Consider the following 23,079-nt stretch of genomic DNA (forward strand, 5'->3'; position numbering starts at 1 on the left):
AATATTTTCGAGTGTAACTAAAAACTAATCTATTATTTTTTGTCAATTTTTACTATTTAAGTTAACATTCCATAGCTATGACTTATAATACTTTTTTTTAGCCTAATATAATGAGAATAATTTAACTTTTAAAATTTATAAAAAAATTACATTGAGAAATCTAGTTACTTTATATCAAAAAGAATAAGTAATACTCCCTCCGTTCTTTTTTGATCTTCCATATTAGTATAATAGGTAGTTTCAAAAGTTTTTCCACTTTAGAATACTTTCTATTTTTAGAAAGTTTTTATCTCACTTTTATCCCTTAAAACCCCCCATTTTCTTTTAGTGTACTCCTTTTCTTTTATTTATTATTATTTACACTCTCATACTTTCAATACAATCATTACTTCACACTACTATTTAGTTAAAATAATACCCATTACAACCTCATACCTCCAATACAATCATTACTTCACACTACTATTTAATTAAAATAATACACACTACAACCCAAAAATTCTATCTTCCTTAATATATGTGAAAAACCCAAAGTGAAAGTTCAAAAAAGAACGAAGGGGGTAATAAATTTATAACCTGTTAAAGTTAAATTTTATCTACTCAGACTAACTTCTAAGCATCATATGAGATACACTAGACCTAAGTAAAAGGTAATAACTAATGAGAAAAGGGTAATTACATTTTTTGGTGTAAATAGAGTCCCAACTCACAAGAGCAAATATATCCTCAAATTAACTTAATTAATTGAGCTAATTAAAATTCATGAAACAAGTAATTAAAATAAATAAATATGAGCAACATGGACATTAAAAAATTATGCTACTTGTTTAATAATTATTTGTATTACCTCACACATCACTAAGTAATTAAAATAATATATCCATACTTTTTTTCCTCCCATGCTATTCCTAACTCATTCTTTTTTGTGTGCCCTTTAATTTTTAAGGGTTATCACTAATAATAAATGTAATAACTAAGTTTTATATGAAGTCGTTCTACTATGACTAATGTAATTAATTCATTAATTGATCATTTGTTGTTAGTGATTACTATAATGTTTTAAGTAATCGTTCAAAAATTATAAAAATTAATTACTTTAAAAATTTTGGTGATCATTCTAAAGTTATAAGTAATTACTTTAAGATATAAGTGTACACTTGATTAGCCTAATAAAAATGAGCCCGAGAATGCAATCATTTCAATTATATTTTAATTACCTAAATTTACATGTACTTATTTTTGTCATATAATATGTAATTTAAATGGGATGTACACAAATTTATAGTTGTAAGTTGTAAGAAAATTTGAATAAAATAAGATTATTTAACAACTTAATTCCAAAAATAAGCTTCGTGAAAACTTAATTTCCAAAATAAGCATTCGTACATCCAAACCTAGGTTTGGTATAAGTCGCTGTTAGTAATAGCGACTTAATGAATTTTACTTTTTTCAGTTCTCAGTTACTTCCTCATTTCAACCTACGAGATTAAGGAGTTGAGCAGTTACCTTAAAGTCGCTGTTAGTAACAGCGAGTCAACTCCTTAAGTCGATGTTACTAACAGCGACTTTGGGCTTCTAATTTTTTTTTTCCTATTTCGCTGTTACTAACAGCGAGTCTTGCCAAACCTAGGTTTGGATGTACGGACACTTATTTTGGGAAATAAGTTTTCACGGAGCTTATTTTGGAAAATAAGTAGTTTCATTGTCTTATTTTTTTCAAATTTTCCTAAGTTGTAACAAGTGTTATAAAAAAAAGATTATAAACATAAGAAAAAAAAAGTCACCCGCAACTCTGCAAGAAACCCATATCAATGTGTCAACCCAAAATTTTATTCTCAATAAAATGAGGCCAAGTAATTAACCATCCAAAATACAATGAAGATTAATTACTTTTACAAACATTTAAAAAAAAACAAAAATAAGAAAGAAAAACAAATATATAATCCCCACAACAATACGAGGTCAGCTATATAAACCAAATTATTACTAGTACGATAAATAAAAACAAACGAACGAAAGGTATACTAGTTTAAAAGCCACGAGCAACAAAGATTACGTGCACAAGATGAATTCACCTCTCCAACAGCATTACCAATTCGCAATGCGACGTATGAGGAAACAAATCAACAGCCATAGCTTTGACGGGTTGAAATGGCTCCGACTTGGGCATGGACTTGAGTCTGTGACGTGCCTGACTAGCATCGCTCATGTTCTTCCACCTCCAGATTTTGCCCTTTTTCTCGTTGTTTTCCGACAATGGTGTGCACAGTTCGATTGCGTTTGCCACCAACGTTTCAGGATTACATGAAATGTACCTGCGATTTGCAAACATAAGGTAAACTTCAAAATCCCGGATTTCACATTATGTTGCTTCTGTCCACTGAGATTACTTTTGTTATATTATAGTTTTAATGTGTGTTGTAAGCTGCAGGTGACTTATCATTACAGAAATCTATCTTTTTGGGGATAAATTAAGTAAGCGCATTTCTCTTTGACCTCTCCTTGGAGGGGCAAGGGTATAATCTGTCTGCTACCCTCCTCTCCCGAACCCTGACTTGTGCGGAATTCCGGGTCCTGGGTTGATGATGTCCACCGAGATATTTTTCATGCTTCGAATTTAATTTTAATTTTAAATCTTCTTTCTTGCTAAACTTAGTTTATTTTTTAACTCGACCGTTTAGAATGCAGGAAGCCAGAAGATGACTTACACGAGTCTCCTTAGACGCGGATGAGTTCTCAGAGCTTTTATAACCTACTCACAAGAAAAGAAACAGGCAATCGGTGACTGGTGAAACGAGCAACATTGGTGTTCTCAAATAAGAATTTAAGTTGTTATAAAGATTAAAGTTGTTATAAAGATTAAAGAAATGACGGGTGATAACAAATTTTTTTTTGAATTACGAAATTTGACATAGCCTACAAAAAACGAGACGATAAACGCACACTCACAGTAGGGTGAAGTCCACCGCGTGGAGGATCTACTATAGCGACAACATTTTTGAAGTGCCGCCTGGCATTCGAGGAATTCCCGACATTGGTTAGACAATTATTCTTCGGATCCAGCTCTTCTTCATTAGAATCACGGGCTTGATCTGTATCCATTTTCATTCCGTTCAAGGAAATCTCGGGATTCATTTCATTGATCACTGATGCAGTTCCATTTTCTAATGGATCAATTCGTTTTTCGTCGGTATCTGACGTATGTAGAATATCGCCCTGCTCTTGAGGATCATCTAGCTCCTGCAGATCATCTGGCTCCCGAGAATCATCTAAGTATTCTCTGAGTAAAGATCCCATCACACTTTCAGCCTGATGTAGCAGCAGAAAGGAGAAAATGAAAAGCAGAAACATGCAACTGAAATTACATTTTCAACAGACAGTCTATGTTACTTGATGTTGGATACCGGTACGTGTGTAAGTGTCGGATATGTCTAAACATTCAATTTTACGCCTAAAATGAAGTGTTTAAGGGCCATACCAATGTCCGAGCATCAAGGACACAGGTACGTGAAGCAAAATGAAGAGTTCGAGTAACATAGTGCTACAACCAATAAAAACTCCGCAAATATTAATTGGCGTTAATGATACGCACCTTCGCACAGACAAATTTACAATTCGTAATGCCATTGATCTCCGCGTTCTTTTGTGCATCAGAAACAGCTGAAGCATTCATCTCAATACCAATTACCTGGAAACAAATCATACTAATATAAGTATATAACAAAATCGTTCAGAAATCAGAAATCTCAAATGCAGAAGAAATCACATGAAAAATTACTGAACAAAATTTAGTAAACCTGGGTATGAGTCACAAAAGAGCTCGTGATTGAAGCTGAAACACAAAATGATGATAGAGAAAAAAAAATTTTATATTTTTCGTTATCGGATGGGTATTAGACCCTACCATATGCATCAGAATGTTGGGGTTTTAGAGAGGATTATTGTAGGAATATGGGAGTAGCAAAAAATGTGAATGTTTCGACGTATAAGCGGGAAATACTTTGAGAGATAGAATTTGAAATAAAAATATAAGGGGTTAGGAGTCGCAACTATTAAGAAGAAGAAGATGAAAGATAATCGTTTAAGATGATTTGAACATGTACAAATACAGTGTATTAGTAAATCGTGAACCGATAAGGAAGATAGAAAGTTGAAACTCGGAGGAATCAAAAAGAGAGCAACAAAAAATAAAGGGTATAGACTTAACGGTTGAGATGGTAAGAAATCAAAATTAATGGAGAAGACGAATCCACATAGACGACCACTAGAACTAATCTATTGGTTTATGTAACTGAATCCAATCTTTTTTAAAGAAGGCTTTGCATTATTGTTTTTGTAGTGTGCAACAAAAGCAATGTTAAATTATAAACTAAATACAACTACTATCAAAAAATGTGTTTCAAAAAATAAACTGGCAAAACTTATTTGGAAAATGAAAGCACGTCTAGATGCAACCTAGGTTACTTGGACTCGGCAATTAATGTCGGATATTGATACGTGCCCAAGTGTCGAATACGTTTAAATATTCAATTTTAAAGCAAAATTGAAGTGTCTAAGTGTCATACCAATGTCCCAACATCAAGGATCGGACACGGGTAAGTGAAGTAAAATGAAGAGTCCGAGTAACATAGGTTGCAACCTAAAATAAGAATATTGAATTCAAAACCAAAGATAAAACAGTTAGGAGCTAGGATGCACAATATTACCATACCGACACGGTTGGCCAATGTCAGCCCAATTGTGCCAGTTCCACAGCATACATCAAAAAGTAAAGTATCCTGGTCTAGGCCAGCCCATTCTCCAGCAAGAGAATATAGTTTCTCTGCAGCTAAAGTGTTAACCTAAGATAAACTCATAGTCGTCAAATGATTCAACCATAATGGAACAACTAGCAGCAACAAGATATATACATATATATACCTGAAAGAAGGCGGTAGGAGATATAGAGAAACGGAGATTGCCTATATAATCATGAATCCTCATTTCATTGCTGTCCGAGACCAATACCGTCTCGGAACTGGATTGAGCATGAGGTATCAATAATGGACGCAACGGAGCATCAGCACCAGCTACGTTAGATATGCCTACGTGGTCCTGGACAAATTGAAGAGCGGAACATTTGAAATTGCAGTTTAAGCACAAAATGACACATAAACTAACATCACCAAAGTGTAGCTTTAGCTTTAGTGATAAAAAAATTCCCTAAACGTGTCATTTTCATCGAATTTATTCTTCTTTTCTGGTATTTATAATTAATGTGTTTGATAATTTCATGGCTCGTGACAGTACTCTCAATCTCGAATGCTAATCTAAAAATACATTTGTTACAATTCTGATCATATTGATTTGGACATGAAAAACGGTAGTTCACATAACTTCGACCAAAAAAGGTTAAAATCTTATCTCAAAACAAACGTGTTAAGAATCTAAGTATTATACCTGAATAGCTAAGACAGTCAGCGGCAAAGGTGGAGTAGTTGAAGCAGCTCTTGTAGAAAATGCTCCAGCCAATTTCTCGAGTTCATTGTTTACGAGATCATCATCATAGGCTTTTGTTGAAACCTAAAACACAAACGTCAATATTCTTATGATAATCACTATTATATGATTCACTAATCTCCTTGCGAATCGTGAATCGAAAAAAGCGAATTATAGTCGCTTTTGGGCTATTTTAGGGTCATTTTGAGCGAATCGCGAATTCAAAAAACGAATAAACTGGCGAATTATGTTGCACTGTTATGGTTAAATACGAAAACAAAGAGAAACGCCCATCATTTATTCCCAGCTCAAGTAAAGGCGACTCTTAACCCGGTCCGTTGGGAATGTCAAGAATATATAACAATTCAGAATACCAAATCGAGATTCGAGTGTTGAACCTGAATGACAAGCATGACCTCAGAGATATTAGCCTCCTCATTCTGAATATCACCGTCCCTCTGTGATTTTCGACCTTCTCGAACCTGTTGAGAAGAGAAAGTAATTTTCGTACAGAAATTCATATTCAATTAATAAAAACAAATCCAAGAGATTAAAAATCACCGGACATAAAGGAACTAAACTTACAGTCAATTGACGCCAGAACCCAGTATTGTTGAATCTGTTCCAAATTGGTAGAGATGAATCCTGCAAGAACTCTTGAAAGACCAAGGCATAAGTGGATGCAATTTTAGAAACATTCGGGCAATTTGTCGGCTCCTCGACTGCTGTCACACCCTCTCTGCAATGACATAATAGTCAATGCAATAATATCATTCAAGCCAATAAAAACACATCCCGTTACAACCCAAGTATATAATACCTGAAATTTCCAAGCAGAAAACCAACAGTAGGTTTCTGATGCACCGAGTAACCAACTGAAAACTCACACTTATTACGGTACCCATTTACTAGGGGTGATTCAATTATCCCTGTTAGTTCGCATGGAAGCCCACCTAAGACATGCAATTGAAGGGCGTAAATTCGTATGTCCCTTGAAAGCACATTTAACAGCCCCTCTTGTATGAGACTGTCTCACTGTGAGAAGAGTCCATACAAAAAGTCCATTATGCTAAAAGTTTCTATTATTGGCCTATTTAACCCAAATATGGGGCACGTCTCACGGTGACCTCATACAAGTAAAATTGTTTCACATGAGATAGACAAAGGGAAATAATTGCACCTACTTGAAAGCAAAAAGCCCAAGAAAAATAAGAAAGATAATAAAATGATAAGACCCACCTCTTTCCTTGGAATTAACAATCCATTCGGGTAGTGCGGTACCCCTTGGTAATGCTTTACGGGCATTTCTAGTCTGCATTACAAGAAGTCCATAAATGCTTCGCACATCAAGTTTGACATCCCTAAGATCTAGAAACGATGACTTATTTTAAGGACAAGAAAACTAACAAGTTTTATGAGAATTTTCGTGAGAGAATTCTTTTTTTGCTCTAGTTGCTCCGCATACGGTAGTTTAGCAAGGGGGGTGACTACATCACATACACTCTTTCCCTTTGAACCTGAACCATTCATTTCCTCACCATTTTCATCGTCTTCAGATGCACCAGGTTTCGCATTTTGGTACCTTTTATGAGCTGATTGTATCTTATCATCATAAGATCGTGGAAGGACATCCCCAACCTTAAGTGTCTTGTTGCCAACAGATTTCCCTTCCAATAACTGAAGCAATTAGCGCACAAGTCAAAAACAAGGCTAAATCAGTTTTTGACAACTGACCAATGTTATCACAAGAATACCTCTGTTGCCCTTTCAACTTGCTCAACTGTTTCGAACGTTATAAATCCTACAGACATTCCTTTTTTCTTCTTAGCTTCTTTGTAAACGACCCCCTACACATGCCAGAGATAACGTAAACAGAACCCGAAGACCGTAAAACAAATGAACTTCACAACTAAATGACAGAAAAGCATTATTAGACCAACCAGATAAACACAGACTTAGATGCCTGTAAAGTCATTGTGAAATTCTTTCGTGAATTCAACAAAAAAGCGACAATTTTATATTGAATACCTCACTTAATAAGCATATACTGAAACAATGAATCTCAATGAGCGGACTTAACAAAATTATACTCCCTCCGCCCCCTGAAAAAATAACCATAAAATTTGTTACCTTTTTCATTTTGAAGATGATCACACGCTCCCTCATCAATTCTCGTCTATACATTTAATTTCTCTCATTCATATCATTAACACATTTCAAATTTTTTGTTCATCTCCAAAAGCAAACCCAATAATAAAGGAAGAGGCATAAGTGATTTAACAACTTCACAGGGACACAGAAGTATTTTACAAGGAATTTTGCTCAATTACATGGCTGGTTCTTGGGGCATCCCGAGTAGCCAACCGTCTATCTCCCATTGAAATAAGGGGTGTTATTCATATTCGGTTATGAGCAACACTTTTAAAGTAATTTGTTCGTAAAACCTTTTTTTATATTTAAAGTAAACGTTACAATATATTTTTTCTTAATTTATTTTTCTCAAAGTTGAAAAAGTTTTATCTTTGAATATAATGTAAGAGCCTCATTTTAAAAGATACTGCCTCTACAATCTTTGCTCCGCCTGCTCAATTACAACAGAAAGTCGTTGCTTCCCAGCTCATATCAAATCAAATGGCATTCAAATTTGCGACCAAACATCAAAAACTACAAATAATAAGCCACATAAAACAGTGTATTCACTAAAATAAAGACTATGGAGTATATAATCTACCAACCATGCTTAATCCTTTGATTGAGTTGGTTTTTTGACATTGTATTAGAAGAGTATTACGGGTTCAAAACCCATTCAACCCTCATTTCAAACAAAGTATTTAACACCATATATAAGGAGGACATGTGCTACATCTGTACCCTTAATCAAAACTTGTGTGAGGGGTGTAATTCTCTATCACATTTAATTTGCTATATTTTCAACTGCAAGATAATATTTTTGTAACAAATGACGTAATGAACGAAGAGTTTAAGCTTCTATTGAGTTGGTCCTTGGACAAAAAGGATAGAAACCAAACAAGTACAACTATAAAATTGTACGACATATATGCAACATATAACATAGAACAATATAAGTCTAGTTGCTTCAGTATACATGCAGCGGTTAATCCTATACTAATATTCTCCTTCAATAGCAAGCAAAAAAATACATACCAATTCATCAAGAAAAGTCTTGAACTTGTCAGAATTCCATTTCATAGACAAATGAATCACACATTTACTAAACTGAGAATCCCCATTTTCATCCATAACCCCAGTCATCATAACACTAACACTCTTCTCATCATTTCCATCTCCATCACCTTCTTCACTTTCTTCACCACCCGCTTTCCTCGCCATCTCTTTCCCTTTCTTGGAAGTCGGATCCCATGACCCATCAGGACGAGGTTGAAGCTCCTCCTCATTATGGGCAAATCTGCAATCTTCTCCATGGCTACAAGTCCCAGAACGGCGGAAGAATGAACACAAACTTGTTTTGTGAAGTGGGTGTTTTGTTTTCTTTGGGTTTTCTTCAGTTAGTTGTTCTTCTTTTTCTTCTCGTTTGCGTTTGAAATCGGTTGGTGATTGTGGGATATAGCAATTTGAGAGTTTGGAGAGTTCATTGGTGGGTTCTTCAATGATGGGAGTGGCGATTGAAGGGATTTGGGAATCTGTTAATGGTGTTTTGGGTTCTGGTAAATTAGATTCCGCCATGGTTTTACAGGAATGATTCGAGTATGGAATGAGGGACGACGGGCCGCACAACGGCTTTTTAGGGCTTTTAAGTTTTGCCAAAGTTTTTATTTGGTTGACTCGTGGTAAGAAAAAACTGCTATGCTCTTGCTCTTTATCAACTTCATTATCATATACTTTCTACCTTCCGTATTTACTTGTACCATTGTAAAATAGTATTCTTATAATTCCTCAAACTCGTGATTTCCATTGATTCTTCTCCCTCTCGTTCTCAGGCATTAACTACAAAGATATCATATTCTTCATGGTTAGTTAATTCTTCTTAATTGCAATTTAAATCCCTAAATTTTTTTTAATCCAAAAAATTAGGGCTTGTATCAATTTAGACGAAAATGGATGAAATTATGTGTCCATGTACTCGAAAATGGATGAATGTTTGTTTCTATTTTATTAATCCATACATGATTACTGTTTGATGTTGATTAAAAACGTTTATGCCTTTGAAAATGGATGTAATTTACTGTTTTTATCCATTTAGTCGAAAATGGATGGAATATGTATCCATTTAGTCGAAAATGGATGAAATTCTCTATCCATTTACTCGAAAATGGATGGAATTTTGTTTCCATTTTGTTAATCCATACATGATTATTGTTTGATGTTGATTAAATACCCATTAAAATGATGAAGAAATGAGGAAGAAGAGGCTGTTGAAAAAAAGCTGTCTAAATACTCATTAAAATGATGAAGAAATGGGGAATTTACCGTTTCTCCAGGTAAATAACCGGTCAGGTATGCCAGCGAGAAACATATATCAAAGTTCGTATTATTCATGGTTAATTGAAAGTTCGTATTATTGTTGGAAAATCAGTGAAAGTTTATATTATTCAGGGTAATTTTTCCTTAAAAATATTAAGTTAGTGTATTAAATCGCGTGAAAAGCAAAGTAAAGCTAGTATTTGGAAAAGAAAAAGTAAATTCCACTTATACTATAAAATGGAATAAGTTGCAAATTATAGACTTCAAATTTAAAACTTTTGCAAATTATAGCCTCAAAGTTTATTTTTGCGAATGACCACCACCAAATTATTAAAGTCTACACCATCTAAGCCAAGTGACTATTAATCAATTTAAATAACCTTTGACCAACTTAAATGACCGTTGACCATTACTAATTACCTTTGACTTTTGTTGATCATCCTTAATCCCTTTTGACTTCTTAATCACTAGTGGTTTTCTTGTGTTTTAGTACTTTAACGTCTTTTTTACCCATCATTATAATAATTTTTTTTAAGGACGTCGCTGTTAGAAAATAAAAATAAATAAAATCAGAATATTACAAAATAGGAATCAGAATAAGGGTTGAATATTTCTAAAGATACTCCTTTTATTTTAGGAAACGAGAATTATTATATTATTTTATTTCCTTTCTCTTGGTTGGCTTTATTGTATTTATAGAGGTGTTGCCTCTCTTTTCAAATTAACACAAATTGAGTATTCAAGGCTTTACTCTATTTTCTTGTTCTTGCTTACTTAATTTTTACATGATATCCGAGTCCTAAGCTGTATTCCAGAACCAAACACACACACAAAAAAAAAAATTAGGCGAATAAGTACTTGTTTTAACGGAATTTTCGAAAGAGTTATTCAATAAGGATAATCGTAACGTCTCTTTTTTTCCAAAAAATTGTAATAATAGGTAAAACAATTTTAAATATATTTTTCAATTTATATGTCAAAAAATAGACAAATAAGTATTTACTTCTACCGCATGTCAGAAAGAATTATTTCGTAAAGGTAATTAAAACGTCCTTTTCTGAAGCAATATTTTTTTTATTAGAAAAAGGGGAATAAAAAAAGGTGCAATTCAATGCCACATTGCCACTATTAATTTTGTGGCGGCATGAAGTTTAAGAATTGGAGCAGCCATTCCAACCCACTTGAACAAAACTAACGGTTTTGCTTCACTTCTCACTCTTCTTCCTCCATTTTTGATCCTATTCAAGGGTTTATCGACCACCAAGTCAGTTTTTTTAATTCTTCTAACATCCCAATTTTGCATTTTTAATCTTCAATTTATCATTTCAATTTCTGGGTATTGCTAAATATGTCTTGTTTCTTCTTTTGTTCTTCAGGATTTGCAAGAAAAAATCAAATATGGCTGTTGGTGTTCTTGCTTTTCAGGGTTCTTTTAATGAACACATTGCGGGTTTTTCTCTATTTTCATTGATTTTATTTTTCAATTGATGATTATGGAAATAAATGAAATTTTACCCTTTTTCCGTCATTGTTTTTTTTAGCACTGAGGAGGATTGGTGTTAAAGGAGTGGAAATTCGGAAGCCTGAACAGTTGGGTGACATTGCTGCGCTTATCATTCCTGGTGGTGAAAGTACAACCATGGCTAAACTTGCTGAGTATCACAACATGGTATATCTCTTTTCTCTAATTAGAGGCGAATTCAGGATATTAGTATAGTAGTATAGGATGTGTTGGATGATGATGATGGTATTGGTCTGACTTCTTTTCCATCCTCCTCAGAGCCTGTCTTGGGCGGAATTTATTGGGATGATGATTATGATGATGATGAGTATAGGGTGTGTTGAATACTCACCTTTGCATGTTTGCTGAATAACTCAGCTATGTGATGTTACACAATTTAATACTCCGATTGTCCCTTTGAGTCATAGTGTAAAAAAGCGGGTAATGATTGCGGTTACGTAATAGTGATGTGCGGTTATTGTAACGCTTAAATATCGGTTGAATTATTACACCTTTATAGCGCGGGAAATATCTTGTTTTAAAAACTTACAATGTGTTTGAAGCGATGCAATGCAGCCTTATTTTTACAATATGGTTGCATATGACGAGTTATGTTGCAAACTCAAAATAGGGTTGTTATACATATGATGCTGGCCATGGCTTAGGAAGGCGCAAGCATAGATGAATTTGGGTTTGTGTAGAATACTCATCTTTGCATGTTTGTTGAACCAACTTGCTACTATCCTTCTATGTTATGTAATGTAATGTTACAACTTACACAATTCAATATTAATTGGGATTTTGATCAAATGATTCGGGTCATAGCCCAGGTGCGAGCATTTACCATCTTCTGAATTTGGGTCTTTTTTTCCTACTTTTCTTCTGTGATATTGAGTTTACAAGGAAGATTTTGATGTACTTTTTGTGGGTTTTGGTATAATGAGATTGTGACTTTTTAATTGGTGATTTGTGGGTAAGGATATAGAATGAAATGATGATTTTAGTGATGTCAACAGTTTCCTGCCTTGAGGGAGTTTGTCAAGATGGGCAAGCCAGTTTGGGGAACATGTGCAGGGTTGATTTTCTTGGCAAATAAAGTTTTTGGTACAGTTTTCTCTTCTCATGTTCTTTTCTACTTAATTATTGATTAAGGATCCTGTTTATTGTTTTCAATTCGTGTATGTTACTTAGGCTTAACTTCCCGGTAAGAACCGACAACGAAGAAAGTACATCAGTAAATCACTATTTTATGGGGAAGTTGGAAATAAATAGATAAAACTTTATTTAGATTTCTCCGACACTTGTGTTTTTCAGGTCAGAAAACTGATGGACAGGAACTTGTAGGGGGTCTTGATTGCACAGTCCACAGGAATTTCTTTGGAAGCCAGGTAGCATTGCCGATTTTTTAATTCAATTGGCTGTTTCAATGATAAGAATAAAATAATTTGTTTCAGTGGTAATTCATGTCTTATCGTATATCCAATGTAACATAATTTGCTAGCTAATTCACTTTTTGAATTCGTAACTTGCTCAAACTTGTCCAAGAATAGCCCAAAACCGACCCCAAAACCGATCATAATTCGCTTTTTTCAATTGGCAAGGATATTAGCGAATCATGTGACACTGGGTATATCCAATTATCCATATGCTGGTTGAGTGTAGCATGTCGTTTCCGTTTTATAAAAATATAATTTCAAGAACTTATAAACTGTTTCAGTTTTTTTGGTGCTGCTATTAGCCTCTTGGGTATTTAAAGATGATAGATCTTTTCTTCTTGCAGATTCAAAGTTTTGAGGCTGAGATATCTGTACCTCATGTAGCAGATAAAGAAGGTGGTCCACCAGGTTTCCGTGGTGTATTCATCCGTGCTCCTGCTATACTAGAAGTTGGTTCAGAAGTTGAAATATTGGCGGAAGTTCCTGTTCCAGATAAACTGAAGACTTCAGAAGTCATAAAGGAGAGCCAAAAGGTTAGCCCGTGTAATTTATTTCTGCTAATGTTGAACATCATTTTGTCTTTGATAGAGGCAGAAATGTGAAGTTCGATTGATGCGACTTATGGGTTTTTCTGTGTTGGGTAAGAGTTCGAGAATCATTTCACGTATCGGAGTGTTCACAATTTTAAGTATTAAGTGCATTGCATTAAGATCTGTGAACTGAGATAGTCTTAATCTGATCGTTTTTAATAATGGTTGCACGTCACATAGATTGACATATTCGACTGATTGACGTATATCATCCTGATCCTTGCATAATTCATTTTTAATTTTTTGTGGTCAAAAGCTGGTTAAACATTGGGTCAGGCTGAATGAGGTATAGCCTTAATGGACCGGCTTGTAACCATCCTTTCCGTTTGCCGACCCATTTGAAGCCTTGAATTTGGACTTTGTATATGCTTTACCGACCAATATGTGCATGGACCTGCGTTTTCTTAATCTTTTTCCAGAAAGTGCTGTACTTTTACTTTCTCCACTTCAATGTACTTGATCACATGTGTTGAGGATGCTTCCATTAGGCTTTTGCTCAGCCAGGCTATGTCAATGCTTGTCGACTCAACATACAACTAGCTTATTAGCCGCTTCTAATTGCATTAGTGACCAGCTATTACTCCTGAAATTCTAGTGCTAATAACAGATTCATATCAATAGTTACCTTATTGTGAGTTTCTGCTTCATTAAATGTCTTTTGCGACAGCATGACGAGTTTGTGATGATTAGATAAGTGAACCTGAAGGTATGTGATGATTGCATGTGTGTTCAAGTTCAGATTGTTGAAAAACTTCATTTTAGGTGTAAAATTGAATATTTAGATGTATCCGCGATACTTGGACACGTACCAGTATCCAACATCAGTACCTGAGTCCAAGTAACATAGATTAGCCCGTGTAATTTATTTCCCTTTCAAATGAATACATCTTCTTAAAGATGGTCTTATCAGTAACAGCCCTTTTCTGCCCCTTCAGGAAGTTGAGGTTTTTTAATGTAACACCGAAAAATACAGTTTATTGTATCAATCAACGTAGGTTGAAACATTGACATAGCTGAAGCAAAATAACCATCACAATGAGTTTTAGTTCCTTCTAGGGGTCGTTTAGATTGAGAGCAAATATTTAAGGGGATAAAAAAAGTCAAACTAATGTAACAAGGAAATTAGAGATGCAAATGAAGTTATTAAAATAATTGTAATATAGGTAGAATGTGAGTACATTAAAAAAGATGAATAAAAAAGAGATTGAGTTCCCTCATTTGGAGGTAAAGAATTTCCCCACCCTCCCCGGGATAACTTTATACACGAAATAAGGGAATTAATTGCTATGATCTCCATTTTTTCATTACCTTCTAATTAACTCTTCCACATCTACAATCCAATTCCTTTAATCATCTATCTAACTAACTTTGTTTTCTTAGTTTGAATTTTATTTACCCCTTAAATATTTGCTCTCAATTCAAGCGACCCTTTAAGGTGCCTTTTTATTGTATTTCCCGGTCTTTCTGCAATGGCTTAAGTACCCTTCGTTCCTATGAGAGTGCCCCATATCCCTTTGTAACTTAAGTGTCCTTTTGAGTTTGCTCCTTCTACCAAATGCCCGTCCCTTAAAGAGGTAACTTTCTTGATATGGGGCAATCTCGTACAAGTAAGTGAAATTGTTGGAATAAATCTAACATAATTTGCAATATGACATGAAACAATTAATCTAATTCCTTTCTCGCCATAACTGTTTTTGTAAGTCATATTTAGATTTCATAAAGAACCCAATTTACCTTTCAGTTGTTCTGGTCTGATTCTGGTATCTTTAAGCTGCGTCAGCTATAGCGGCGCATCTGAAGTATCATTGAAGTGGCTCCTATAGCCTATCCGTTTTAGCTCAGCACTGACACAAGGAATGAACTTAAGATGAAATTCTTGACAGAGGTATCTATTAGTGAACTTGTAAACTAAGATGAAGTGATGGGGTTGGCATTACTAACTATAATGTTGGCGTACATCATTAAGTAACTATAATGTTGCAATACTCTCTGTATGAAGAGCCGTATTTGGGTATAAGAATAAAAAGGGAGGTTTTGTTAAGGGTTACCAAAATCCATGACCCTTCCTATTTGTTCCGGATCGAATTGATCTTAATCGCAGATCATTTCATATCATTTGGTAATTACATCGACAGTGTCCGAAGATACGAAAAGAGAAAACCTTGGCCTATGAATTGAAGGGCAAAGTCCAGCGTACTGTAGTAAAGTGTTGGGGGCCTTGGGCTCTGAATTGAAACCCTTGTGATTTGGCTTTAGGCCAAAATATCACCATTAGCACTATTTTTCTCATTGAAAAGTAAATAGATGCATAAAAAAACATTTACATGCTGTATCGAATTTGTCATTTTCAAGTTCCATATCATTGTACCTGTGGCTGACATCTTACTGAAATCTTTAGGTGTATCCCGAATCTCTAAACAAAGTGATTGTAGCTGTAAAGCAAGGGAATTTGCTCGGAACAGCCTTCCATCCAGAGTTAACTGCTGATAATCGATGGTACTTATTCGGCCTTTTTATCATTCTTTTTTAATTCGAAGTTCTGTTCTTTATTCATTGATGGTCACCACTTAAGTAAACAGAAGGGATGGCAAAATGGGCGAGTGGATGCGGTATGCCCTCCCCCATACTCATACCCATACCCACCACCCACCCACAATACATGACGGGTAGGACTTTTCATACCCATACCCACCCACTACCCCCCAAAATCATACCCATACCCGCCCCAACTGGAGCGGATGCGTTGCAAAACTCGTATAATTTTACCTGTTTATCATCCCTAACTAAATTGTTGTTTATAGGCATTTGTACTTCATAAAGATGGTAAACGACCAGATCGAGGAGACGGAGACCGCGACTTCAAGCGGTATCATCAAAGCCGGGGACATATATGGCTTGCAAGATCCAAAGATTGAACTCCCCATATATTTACCTTAGCAGAGTAATGTTCCTATAACTTCTCTTAAGATTTCATTAGGATCATATTATTAGGGTATTATTAGCCGAATTTCGTCTGAAACCTCATGGAGCCATATCTAAATTTATTCATGAATGATTTATATATAGAAATTTCAGGGTTCATACACATAGTGCAATGTGGTTTCTTCCGCCGAAACCATGAGATATCCGTTGAATTGACCTAAAGCGGGATTTTTTTGAATCGATCGCTAGATCAAAAACCTTTAGAACTCTTCGGTGCAATACTGTGACCTTGTTTTTCTACAGTGTCGTACATCAATCTTTTTCCAAAGTGTTTTGTGTATGATCCGCAAGCTTCGATCATGTATACATGGATCTCGAATGCGGGTTTGAGGATTAAAATCAGCATAAGTTTCATGCTCAAGAGTTTTATAATATTCCACAAGTTAAGTGGGGTAAATATATTCCATTGCCCATATTCATCAAGTTACTCCCACTTAGGCTAAATTTGAGAGTTGGATGTAAGCAATTTTATCCTATTAGTCAAGTAAATGTATGCAGGGATTAAAAGCTAGTTTGTTGCTTTCTCCGTTCATTAAAAAAGTTCACACAAGAAATGTTTACGAGAATTAAGAAAAATAGAAAGTTTAGATATAGATATATCATTTTATTGAATACTACATTTGATAAATATAATTTCCATAAATATAATTTTCATGATATAAGGTTTATATTTAAGGGGAGAAAAAAATACTATTCCATAAAATAGTTTTGATGATATACGCTTTATATTTCTTTCCTTAAAAGTTATAATCAATAAGATTTTTTTTTTAATTTTAAGTTAGGTAGAGCGATGATAGAGAATTAAATGAGAATTGAACCCAAAATACTTGTTAAATAGTGGTACTTGTTCTTTAACTGAGATAAGATTTAATTCTTAACTAATAAGGTAAGATTCTGTAACATACATGAAATATAATAATTAGGAAGCACATAATATATCAAAATCATGTGAATGTGTAACCAAACAATCAGAAGATCAAAAAATCTTGTGTGGACTTGAGAAGTACAAAGTACAATTATTGGAAAATACATGCTATTATTAGGTTGGTAAAATAATATAGGTCAAGTCTATACAAAACTTTTATGAAGAAATGTTTGTCGTCAACAAATGTTGTGAAAATTCTTCACTGCAAAACACTACAAAAAAGAAAAGTTTGTTAGTTATTTTTATCTTATCTTATGTGAGTACATGGTGGACCGAGTATTGGAGAGAGAGATAACGAAAATCAAACTTATGATCTAACCTAAAAAAGTAATTTATATTTTAATTGAGACAAAACTTAATTCTCTAGTACGTCTACATTTATCTTTTTAATTCTTATAATAGTTGATTAAATTAAATCAAAAATTTCATATTTGGATTTAATTTACTCAACTATCACAAGAATTAAAATGGAAAATAATTCTCTCCAAGAGTTTTCGTCTAACCAAATAAAGGATAATTGATTATCATATTTCATTTACACTTATCATCGAAAATAATTTTCAACGAATTACATTTTTCAAATACTCTTGACAATTCTAATTGGGTTTTGTCTCAGGAAGTAATATTTTTCAGAAATTATTCATAATTTCAATTCTCAACTATCCTTCTCCTCGGGTATAAAAAAATATTAAAAAAACATTCTTAGAAAGATTCTGTATGAAGTCTTACTTGTATAAATAAGCTGCGATACCCAGAATAATGCACAATAAGATGATGTCAATACAAAAGTTTCGACTGGATCTTATCTGATACAGAATATGACAATACATTTGAGATTAACACCCAAATAATTAGAGTCACTCTTGTTGGGTGAGACGACGTCAAAACAAGAAACTCATATGCTAATAATTATATTAGTAATTATAATTGAACTATTCAACTTATATATGAAGAACGTCTCACGGTGGGACTGTCTCACACAAGATTCGTGAAATAATTGAACTACTTAAAAAGTGCACTCTTTTCGTTTCTAATAGAGATTATCGCAATTTTCATTTTAGTCCGTTTTTTTGACTTTACAATATTCTATTTCAGATAGTGATCCCACCATTTTTTTTATTCTTATTTACACATTTTCTATTGTTTTCTCACATTTTTAATCTTACCCACATAGTTTAGTGGTCTCCACCAATTTATTAATATTTGTGTTAATTGTTAATAGTGTAATTAATTTCTTAGGAACGGAGAAAGTAAATTTTTATATTCCTCTATCTTCTCGAATCGCTACATTACATAATTTGTGTCAGTGCTTTTTCACTAAAATGTAACAAATTAAAAGAGACAGGATTAATAATTAAAAAAACACCACAAAAATGTATTTACCTCATGAAGTGTTTGCTTAAGCCTAACATTGTTACTCTTCAGGTCAGATGTGGCTTTATCAACCTAATTTACCAAGAATTTCATTCATATTAGATGCTTTAAAATTTTATGAAAACACACAATACGTAAATATGCTCCGAAATCACAGATTTATAAAGAGAAACTAACAATTAAATAGGAATAGTAATGAACAATTAATTCGACAGAAGAGACTCATACAAGAATCTACGTAGTTCAATAATTAATTTAAATTTCATTGTAGAATGGTTTATAACAATTAATTCATTAAAAATTATAATTCAATTACATATTTTTTTTTTATATTTTGAAAACAATATACCATAACATTATTGATAAAAAAATATATCCTAAAAAATATGTATAATCAAGCTCTTAAAAACGAGACCCTAAGTGATTGCGCTCGTTTTGCTTATGCCTTTGAGACTCCTCTAATTCTTGTACAAGTGAAGAGGTGTTCATTCAGCCGGGTCATCAGATCAGTTTAAAATCAAGTCTTGTATATTGTGTCTATATTAATTTTTACATTAGTAAATTCATTTTCAAATCGGGTCAAAAAATTTTGTCACAAGACCGAATGAAAATCAAATCCTCAAATCAGTTTTAAACACCTTTACGTATTACACTTGCACAAAATAATTTACCTTAACGAAAATAAACCACAAATATATAAACATAAATTATTACCTTTGTATCAATCTCATCAACTAAGGGTACTTGTCTATCAAGTTCCTATATCAATAAAACAAATAATATAGAAAATTAGTCCAATATAAAAATAATCAAATTAGATGGACTATGAGAAGATTATCTAATAGTATGAATTATTTTAATCAGTTTATCTATAATGAAAATTATTCTGAGTTAATAAATTATAATTAAGTTTATTTTTAACAAATTTTCCTCATTGGTGTAGTTTATTTAAAATCATAGTTAAATGAAAATCAACCTTAAAATAATAATTTAATAATTTTATTTAATTTTAGAATATGGAGAATGAACAAAACCTCGTTCATATCATGTGCTAGATTCTTCAAAGTCTCAAGTCCCTCAGATATGATATCTAGACCTTCATCCTGTAATAATAATTCCAATAATCCTTTTGATTATTACACAATAAATTTAATCTAATAAACAATTTTGTTAGAATTTTGAAAATAATTTGTATTAATTAAATACTTACCTGTTTTAATTTTCTCATTTCATATTCTTGCCTAAAATTACTTGATTGCTCTGATTCTTGAAAAAACCCATCACTTAACTGCGCATCTAAAGTTCACATTTATAAATCTCAATCAATTTATTGAATTCAATTACTTTTATTTACTTTTCTCTTTTTTCATTTATTCTATAACTATTAAAAATACAGTGTGTTTCATATATATTTAGTCCATTAAAATAATTATTTATAATTTTAAAATAATTAATTAGAAAAATAAATTAATTATATAGGCTTACACGACTATACATATGTACTTTTGAAAGAATTATGACTTAATTAACCTTCTTGGAATTCAAAATGAATTTTATTTAGATTGCTTGAACTTATGCATAGTAACATATTAAATCAAAGTTACATCGAGACTGTCGCTCCAGATATTTTATGGGCGTTAGGCAAAATGAAAAAAATAAGCTCTTTCTATAGAGGGTCAATTTCGATTTTTAATAGGTATTTAACAAAAATAAAGTCACAATTTTATAAGCAGTGTTCTACGTCTTACCTAACAATATTACTAAATTGAGGTATTGAGTCCTTTTCTAACTCTGAGTCTTAGGCAAATGTCCACTATGCATAGAGTCAAGAACTACTCTGTATACCAATATTACTCCCTCCTATTCATCCTAAGTGTCTCATTTCCTTATTTTATCAAGTCATCCTAAACGTCCCATTTCTATTTTAGATATGTTATCTTTACTAATTTACCCCTATTAAACTTAGCTTTTTCACACCTTTACACATATTAATCCAACTTTACCCCTATAAAAATTTAAAAACAATATAATTTTTTCTTTCACATGTGATCTCATTTAACCACCTAAAAATGGTGAAAAGTCAAATAGGGACACATTTGGTAAATAGAAAGGAGTATAAAATTAGAACTAGAATGTATAATGATATGAGAGGCATATACACTACAAACAATCGTTTAAAACTCTCAATTTATAGACATTTTTGAAAGAGTTATGAACTAACCTTGTTGGAAATCAAACTTAATATTATTTGGATTGCTTGAAGTTGCCCATCCATTATTTTTTGGATTGTTTCCTCCATCGGGAATTAATTGAATTTTCTCTCCTAGTGCGAGTGCCAAATCACCGCGAGCAACCATATCTTCTTTTGAGAGTCCCTTTACCTAATTAATACACAAAGTAAATTTATATATAATTTAGTTGGTAACTAGAATGATATATTTGAAAGCGTAAATTCTTAAGATCAATAGTTAATGAAATTATAAATATTACTAATATTCTACAACTTGACTAAAAACAACATTAACGATATCATAACGATAAAATCTCGATTTTTACAATAAAACGATGTTATTAATTAAGTGAGTGTGAGCTGGATATATCGTAATTTGTTAATTTAAATTAAAGATGAAGGTAATGATGAAGAGAAAAATATACCTTTTTGTAACCCAACTTTTGTAGCTTGGCCACATCTTCTAGTAACCTAGCTTTGCTCCGTCGTATCTCGGCGTTCATTGCCACAGCCTTTGCCCTATTTGTCTCCATCGCTGCAAACTCCGATTTCTGTTATTCATATTCATTGGGGTGAATTTAGAATATTAGTAGAATCAAAGATGACTCTAAAACTCATCTTTATATATCTAAAAAACTAATTTGAATATCATTTTTCAATCAAATATTACTGCAAATAACCTGAACTATAACCTAGACATGCCCGGTTTAAATCCCCCTATTCACATCTATCCTTTGCCATTGCCTTACCCATGTTTGCCTCCTTTATCGCAAACTCTAATTATTCACATTCAGAGGCGAATTCAGAATATCGGTATAGGTTGAATCCAACATAGTGATGGCTAATACCCCCATTCTATGTTATTTACCCTTAACACAGTTCCTTATATTAGAGCCTTTTTCGGCTAGAAGTATAGATGTAACACAGACTCTTATACCCGACACTAAATATTCCAATTGAATTTAAGAAGTGGATACACGACCGTTTTATCACCTTAATTTTCTAATACCATATCAACCTAAAATTTAACCTGATAGTGATTGAGATTCCTTAATATATTATTTACTCCTAACATTATACACAATCAACTCAATCTCATACTTTTCTATGTTTTACGCTACATGTTACAAGATTAATTATTGACAAATTTATTCACTATATTCACATTGTTTCTTATATATATATATATATATATATATATATATATATATATATATATATAAATAGATTATAAATCGTATGCTAAGAAAATGACATAACACGCTGAGATTTGATCTCAAAATCTTATATCTAATAAAAACAATACACAAACAATGAACATACACGAAGAGCCGCCTCGATCTCGATCTCGATGTTGTCGTAAAGACGAGTAAATGCATCATCTCCGGCACCTGCATTGAGCTCCCTTTGCTTGTCGACGTCGTATTTTTCATACTTCTTGCAGATTTCATCGACCCGAAAAAGGAGTTGAATTACGCTCATTTTTGATTTATTTGTATTGTATGTGGTTTTTGATCAAATGAATGGAATAATTTTGATTTGATGGTGAATTGATTTAATTTATGTAATTTTTAATTAGTTTGATTAAATATGAATGAATTGGTGTTGGAGTTATGGAGATGATGAAATGATAAATGACTTGTTTGTGGTGCCAAATCATACGTTGTGGTACCCTTAATTAATCATTGTTGGATCATTCTTGCTTTGATCAAGGCAAAGTTAGACGTGGCTTATTTCATCTTTTCAACCATATATTAAAAGCCTAAAGTGTTTAGGGTATTTGATAAACAGTTGATAGTTGATAGTTAGATCTGTTGAAACGCTCGATTGGGGTAATTTCAGATCATGTCGAGTCGGGTCGGGTCGGGTCGAATTCAGGTGGAATTGGGTCAATACCGAGAGGTGTTTACATTGTCAAACAACTGATAGCTAATTAGTATGACTAATTGATTATCAACCGATGAATCAATTGATTTTGAACATGTTGGTGGGAGCATTTAGTTATAAATTAACCGATTCAAACAATAAACAGTTTCAACCAATTAATATACATATATTTAAATATAACAAAACAAAAATTCATGTAGTGTTTACTCGTTATATATATATATATATATATA

The 23,079-nt window shown here is 33.0% G+C and overlaps 3 protein-coding genes across 4 annotated transcripts; 1 reads left to right on the forward strand and 2 right to left on the reverse strand.

Moving 5' to 3' along the window:
• Nucleotides 1–1,793: 1,793 nt before the first annotated feature.
• Nucleotides 1,794–9,417, reverse strand: LOC130806002 (zinc finger CCCH domain-containing protein 24). 2 transcript variants are annotated; one of them, XM_057670886.1, is made up of 14 exons: nt 8,644–9,417; nt 7,233–7,325; nt 6,886–7,155; nt 6,718–6,790; nt 6,299–6,431; nt 6,064–6,217; nt 5,877–5,960; nt 5,440–5,562; nt 4,921–5,094; nt 4,707–4,841; nt 3,593–3,688; nt 2,950–3,309; nt 2,709–2,752; nt 1,794–2,315 (listed from the first exon to the last, which is right to left on the reverse strand). In XM_057670886.1, exons 1-14 carry the CDS (start codon nt 9,181–9,183, stop codon nt 2,072–2,074), a joined length of 2,523 nt encoding a protein of 840 aa, XP_057526869.1. In that variant the 5' UTR covers nt 9,184–9,417; the 3' UTR covers nt 1,794–2,071. The 2 variants fall into 2 exon arrangements, with proteins under 2 accessions (XP_057526869.1, XP_057526868.1); XM_057670885.1 differs by having other exon boundaries at nt 2,944–3,309; nt 8,644–9,319.
• Nucleotides 9,418–11,014: 1,597 nt separating this feature from the next.
• Nucleotides 11,015–16,531, forward strand: LOC130806004 (probable pyridoxal 5'-phosphate synthase subunit PDX2). Its single transcript, XM_057670888.1, has 8 exons — nt 11,015–11,185; nt 11,298–11,371; nt 11,463–11,590; nt 12,439–12,526; nt 12,737–12,810; nt 13,203–13,391; nt 15,847–15,944; nt 16,250–16,531. Exons 2-8 carry the CDS (start codon nt 11,320–11,322, stop codon nt 16,383–16,385), a joined length of 765 nt encoding a protein of 254 aa, XP_057526871.1. The 5' UTR covers nt 11,015–11,185; nt 11,298–11,319; the 3' UTR covers nt 16,386–16,531.
• An 861-nt stretch (nt 16,532–17,392) lies between these two features.
• On the reverse strand, nt 17,393–22,648 carry LOC130806003 (syntaxin-72). Its single transcript, XM_057670887.1, has 9 exons — nt 22,283–22,648; nt 21,385–21,510; nt 20,951–21,110; nt 19,940–20,025; nt 19,764–19,832; nt 19,444–19,488; nt 18,739–18,801; nt 18,085–18,161; nt 17,393–17,567 (listed from the first exon to the last, which is right to left on the reverse strand). The coding sequence occupies exons 1-9, from the start codon at nt 22,439–22,441 to the stop codon at nt 17,555–17,557; spliced, it is 798 nt and encodes a 265-aa protein (XP_057526870.1). The 5' UTR covers nt 22,442–22,648; the 3' UTR covers nt 17,393–17,554.
• Nucleotides 22,649–23,079: the final 431 nt, after the last annotated feature.

The sequence above is a fragment of the Amaranthus tricolor genome, chromosome 2, assembly GCF_026212465.1.
Source record: "Amaranthus tricolor cultivar Red isolate AtriRed21 chromosome 2, ASM2621246v1, whole genome shotgun sequence".
Classification (NCBI taxonomy): Eukaryota; Viridiplantae; Streptophyta; class Magnoliopsida; order Caryophyllales; family Amaranthaceae; genus Amaranthus; species Amaranthus tricolor.

Coding starts and splice junctions, on each gene's coding strand:
- LOC130806003 (XM_057670887.1), bottom strand. CDS start 22,441: ATGAGCGTAATTCAACTCCTTTTTCGGGTCGATGAAATCTGCAAGAAG. Junction 21,111..21,384: donor AAAAGTTGGGTTACAAAAAG/GTATATTTTTCT, acceptor TGTATTAATTAG/GTAAAGGGACTCTCAAAAGA. Junction 20,026..20,950: donor TAAGTTTGATTTCCAACAAG/GTTAGTTCATAA, acceptor TGTGAACTTTAG/ATGCGCAGTTAAGTGATGGG.
- LOC130806004 (XM_057670888.1), top strand. CDS start 11,320: ATGGCTGTTGGTGTTCTTGCTTTTCAGGGTTCTTTTAATGAACACATT. Junction 12,527..12,736: donor CTTGGCAAATAAAGTTTTTG/GTACAGTTTTCT, acceptor TGTGTTTTTCAG/GTCAGAAAACTGATGGACAG. Junction 13,392..15,846: donor TCATAAAGGAGAGCCAAAAG/GTTAGCCCGTGT, acceptor TGAAATCTTTAG/GTGTATCCCGAATCTCTAAA.
- LOC130806002 (XM_057670885.1), bottom strand. CDS start 9,183: ATGGCGGAATCTAATTTACCAGAACCCAAAACACCATTAACAGATTCC. Junction 6,791..6,885: donor CGAAAATTCTCATAAAACTT/GTTAGTTTTCTT, acceptor CTTGTAATGCAG/ACTAGAAATGCCCGTAAAGC. Junction 4,842..4,920: donor CTCCTACCGCCTTCTTTCAG/GTATATATATGT, acceptor AGTTTATCTTAG/GTTAACACTTTAGCTGCAGA.